Genomic DNA, 5,658 nt, shown 5'->3' with positions numbered 1-5,658 from the left:
AGCTCATGTCTACACAATGCATATCAGAACATGTTTTTCCTTTTTCACACAGATTTCATGAATAATGCGGATAAGTGACTGAGGTTGATCTTTGTTTTCACAAGTTCCCATCATATCACAAAATATGCAAGTTTTCATAAAATCAACCTCAGTCTTATTAACTTGTATAAAACCTAGCATAGGAACCCCGCTTACCTGGACAACTTAGCTTTTCAGAATTTTCCTCAAAAAAATGTCGAGTCGAATATAAATCGTCACCTATAAAAATAATCACATAATTTCCATAAGTTTTCAATCAATCACGGATTTCGATATTTAAGCCTAAACTTCTAAAATAACCTATTTTAATATCACAAAACTTACAACTCTCATAATCCCAAAATATATCATCACTTCCTAAAAATCACCAATACTCACCATGACCAACGTCAAACTCAAAACACCAATATTTAAACCCGAAACAGCCAATAAATTTTATAGCATAAACCAATCTCACACAAGCAACTCCATCATCCAATCCAACCGACTCCCTTACTCCTCGGACTCAGTTCGGCACAACAAACCAATTCACAATAAATATGACTTAGCGCAGAAATACATTTAAATCTCAAAAGTTCTTTGGGAAAAATACTTACAATGCTATAATATAATTTTTGAAAAATCACGGAGGTGCTAGAAGCGGCAATGCAGCAACAAAACAGTGCCAAATGCACTGTAGCCGTGGGTCTCAAAAACCCACTTTTGAACGGGTGTAAACGAAGACCCGAGATTGATAGGGTAGGGCTTAGGGATGTCGGTGAAGGTAGTGGTGGTGGTGGTTGGTCGTGGGTGGCGGCGCAATAGGCGGTTAAAGTGCAAAAACACCCAAAACAGAAATAGAGTTGGAAGTGCTTCACCAGTGGCAGATCGGAGGTGGGCTTGGGTCCAAAGGGTTGCAAGGAGGTCGAGGATGATTTGGTGAGAAGATGGTGGCCGGAGGCAGCGCAGCGGCACAAGGAGTGCCGCGGCTTGGTGTGGTGCGTGGGGGCTAACATCGGCGCGAGGAGGGCTGAAATTACAGGGAGGTGGTCGCCGATCGAAGGGGAGGTGAGAGGGAGGGGCGGTGTCGGTCACCGCTGGCCCACGGCGGCGAGCTGGGGGAGAAGAGAAACAGACGGAGAGAGGGAGGGGGGGTTGCGGCGCGAGGGAAGCAGGGGAAGAAAAAGAAAAAGAAAGAAAGGAAAAAAAGAAAAGAAGAAAAAGAAAAGAGGAAAGAGAAAATGTAGGGAAAGAAATGAGGTCCAATCCTCATATATTGGGTCACAAAAATGATCCAACAGAATGATTTTAAAACAGCAAGTAAAATAAAATAATTCAAACGTAATGATTAAAATGAAAATAAATAATTAAACCCAACAATAAGTTAATTTAATATGAAAAATAGTTTAAATGTATTACAATAATCAATTATAATAAAGCACTTCAGAGTAATTTTCACAAAATTAAAATCATAAAAATAAACGTACTAAAAATCCAACTAATTTTAAAACAAGAGAATAAATTTTTAAATTAATAACAAATAATCTTTCAATTAAAAATACACTAAAATACGGGGTGTTACAACTGCAATCTGTTCAATATAATCATCAATTACCATATAATTATTATATACCATAACGAGTAACTTTAGCAGTACAAGTTGTCTCTTCTTCGCAATCTCAATAATATTTTATCATTAGGAAAGACATATAATGAAAACATTTAAACAAACACAAGGCTCGTGTCAGTGTCCTTCGACATCTCTTAAAGACTTTCTTTTGATCTTCTTTAGCATGGCTAAAACAATTTTCATGTTAGTTCTTTGTTCAGGCAACTCTGCACAACAATCTAAAGCCAATCCCAAAACAGAAGATATGCACTCCTCCAAGGCAATAGAATATCTTTCATTTTCCAGCAAATTGGCATCAACAATATCAATCGTTGAGATGGGCAATGCTTCATTTACCCAGCGCTTCAAACTCATTTCTCCTGCAAACATGTCATCTATAGGTTTTTTTTCTTGTAAAAGTCTCAATGAGTAGAATGCCATAACTATACACATCCCCTCTTGTAGAAACAACTCCTCCTAATCCATACTCTGCGTAAAACATTACAACTTATTGTTAGAACTTACTTCAATATTTGATAGTAGTGAAAAACAATTAATGCAAAATTTATAAATTGTGTAGATGAATGTTCTATCATATTATAATACTTAGTTTTGTATGATTAAAATAATGAATATGAGAGTTTTAGTGGTAAATTAAAAAAATACCTGGTGCCATATACCCCAAAGTTGCAAGAGTCATGGTCTGCATCATAGAATTCTCATCACCTAAGAGTTTGGCCATGCCGAAATCAGCAACATGTGCAACCATATCCACATCTAATAAAACATTGCTCGGCTTCAAATCACAATGAACAATAACTGCTGAGTAACCATAATGAAGGTATTCCAATGCTGATACGACATCAATCATTATCTTCAGCCTTTGTAAGAAATTCAAACAACGATCATTAGAGTATAACCACTTCTCTAAGTTCTCATTTGGCATGTATTCCAATACAAGGGCCTTGAAGTCAATGTTGCTAGAAACGCTAATGATTTTGACCAAATTGCGATGATGGGCATTCTGTAATACCTCGTACTCTGCATCAAAACACTTAAATGCCCCTTCTACTTGCAAGTTTATAACTTTTACTACAATATTCATCCCATCTGAAAGTGTTCCCTTGTATACTGATCCAAAACTCCCTTCACCAAGTAAGTTGCTTGAGTTGAACCTTTCTGTTGCTAGTACAAGTTCTTGGTGAGAAATTCTGCTACATGTAGGTAAATTGTATGAGTCTGTCTGTTGTGGAAATTCAGGATTCTCTTTTTTACATATTTTATAGGCTAATGAAGAAACCACTACAAGCATCGCTAACCCAATTGACGGTAATAGGTACTTCAATAGATGCGATACTATGGCCTTTTTTCTATCAATAGAACCTTCTTTGCATGGAGGAACTTTTAATCGAGGAGCACCACAAAGCGCATCATTTGAGATAAATGAAGCAAACCAGAAGTGTACAAATGGTCCTCCTATTGGAATTTTCCCTCGTAGATTATTGAAAGAGACATTTAGATACTTGAGGTATAAAAGTGCTTCTAAGGACTTGGGAATTCTTCCAGATAAATTGTTGCAGGAAAGATCTAAGCTCTCCAAACTTAACAACTCGCCAAAAGACTCTGAAATTGAACCTTCTAGTTGATTGACTGCTAAAGAGAGATTAGTTAGATGTATAAGGCCACTAATTGTTCTTGGGATATTCCCTAATAGTTGATTTCTTGATAGATTCAATATCCTCATGGCTTTCATATCTCCAATCTCTAATGAAAGAATGCCAGTTAATGAATTGGATGACAGGTCAACCTCCAAGAGATTTGTAAGGCTCCACAAGCTCAAAGGAATCGTGGAAGTTAATTGGTTGAATTCTAAGTAGAGATATCCTAGGGAAGTTAGATTGCTTATGCATGTTGGAATATGTCCAAAAAGCTTATTGCTATATAGAAACAACATATACAAGCTCTTTAGATGACAAAGATCAGATGGGATCTGACCCTCTAGTTTATTAGCTCCAAGGGACAAAGCTTGTAACATGCGCAATCTTCCTAATGTAGTTGGAATAGGTCCTTTCAATTCGTTGTTGGATAGTTCCAAAGTAATCAAACTACTTAGATTCCCAAGCTCTGCCGGAATGCTTCCCTTAATATTGCAGGAAGATAGGTAAAGTACTTGAAGAGAGAGAGAAAGATTACCAACGGAATTAGGAAGGAAGCTATGAAGGGGATTTAATGAAAAAGATAATTTCTAAGATTTTAGCAATTAGATAAGTAAAAGAAAAGACTCAATTATTGACTTCCCAAGGTCAAATTATTAATTTCCAGGTTGAGCCACTCGAGGAGCCTTAAATTACCAAGTGCTTCTGGAATTATGCCCGACCAATGAATTAGAACTCAAGTCTAGGAGAGTGAGCTGTGAAGCATTGGAGATGGAGTTGGGAATTCTTCCGCTCAATTTATTTTCTAAAAGGCGAAGTTCTTTGAGCTTTGGAAGGTAGAGGCTCATATCTGATGGAAGATGGCCTGAAATTTGTTTTGTCCCATAAAAATAGCTTGTATCGTTGAGATATTGAAGATCATGAATGGAATTGGACCAACAATACCATTAAATCCGGTGGTAATAAACTCTAGATTCTGGAGGTTACCAATTTCACTTGGTATTGAACCTGCCAAAATATGAATTTATATGTACTTCTATTAGAACAAAAAGAACTAGAAAAGAAAAGTAGTGGTGGTTTTAATAATTTAGCATACACAAGTTAGCACTAAGAAAACCAAGACCTCAAATACATTGCAAGACTCTCCAAGAGAGTTCTTGCCATACTCTTGTAATGCTCTGATGCGCATTCCAGCAGAAATAAGCACGGCCCACACCTCTCTGCAACTACTTGGCTCAACAGAAATCCCTCCAACAGTCGAGCTTTGCATTCTCTATAACAATTGAACAACATGTCTTGATAAAATCCTCCCCCATCTCCGTCTCCAAATCAGATCTTTCCCCTAATCCAAACCCACTCCTACCTTGCGAAGAAACTCAAATCCCTTTCACCATAGTTCTAATAATAACTTTGGCACTTGTTTCAATGTGCTTATGGAATCACTTTAACATGGGAAATCTCCTCCAGAAATGGCTTTACAAACGGCTACAGGTGTAACACCCCGTATTTTTTTAGTGTATTTTTTTAGTTGAATGATTATTTGTTATTAATTTAAAATTTGATTATCTTGTTTTAAATTTTCAGATTTTTGTGGGTTTATTTTTTATGATTTTTTAATTTGTGAAAATTAAATTTGACATGTTTCCTTAATATTAATGATTGTTATCATTTAATGTTTTAGATTTTGAAAGCTTCGGGAGTCGATTGTTTTATTATTGGATATAAGTTCATCGATCTTACAGATTTCGGAGAATGATTATGGTATAATTTAAGGTTTTAGAATTACAGATTTGAAGGACTGAATTGAAATAAGATTTAAGTTTTTAATTCTGTAGGCTTGGTGTGCTAACTTGATTTATTTTGGAGACTGATTAGTATGTGACCATTAAGATGGGATTGATTAGAGTCGAGTTATTGATATAGGGATTTTTAAGGAGATTAATTCTTTGGAGATTGAAGGTATTGATCTAGTTTGGATAATGATTGTTATTAGTTCGGGGTTGTAATGGCAAATTTTGGGATTTGATCCATATCAATTTAAGGATGATAGTTGGTGTAGATTCAAGAAGACATTCTTGGTATTTTGAGGAAAAAGTGTAATAATTCATGGTTTTAGGAGATCAAATATTTTTTTTCTACCAAAATGTGATAAGAGTTTTCTGGTCAGTAGGTATGGAGCCACCTTGTACTCGATGATGTTGTTTTTATGAGGACGTAAATTTTATGCATGTGGCGAATTATCAGAGTGCGCAGCAGGAGCGTGATATTTTGGTTGTAATTAGGAGTTCAAATTTTGTGTTGATTTTGAGAAATTAGTCGTGACTTGAATTTTTGAAACGATACTTGTAGTTGGAGACTAATCACTCAGTTGTACCA

General features: G+C 36.0%; 1 protein-coding gene across 1 annotated transcript; it reads right to left on the bottom strand.

Annotated features, from left to right (window-relative positions):
• Window positions 1–2,490: 2,490 nt before the first annotated feature.
• Window positions 2,491–4,552, bottom strand: LOC109001469 (LRR receptor-like serine/threonine-protein kinase FLS2). The gene is made up of 5 exons (XM_035690692.1): window positions 4,381–4,552; window positions 4,228–4,290; window positions 3,979–4,147; window positions 2,586–3,840; window positions 2,491–2,508 (listed from the first exon to the last, which is right to left on the bottom strand). The coding sequence occupies exons 1-5, from the start codon at window positions 4,550–4,552 to the stop codon at window positions 2,491–2,493; spliced, it is 1,677 nt and encodes a 558-aa protein (XP_035546585.1).
• Between the last annotated feature and the right edge of the window lie 1,106 nt (window positions 4,553–5,658).

Source organism: Juglans regia, chromosome 6, assembly GCF_001411555.2.
Source record: "Juglans regia cultivar Chandler chromosome 6, Walnut 2.0, whole genome shotgun sequence".
Taxonomy (NCBI): Eukaryota; Viridiplantae; Streptophyta; class Magnoliopsida; order Fagales; family Juglandaceae; genus Juglans; species Juglans regia.
The sequence above is the reverse complement of the archived record's forward strand: the minus strand, read 5'-3'. Positions and strand labels throughout refer to the sequence as shown.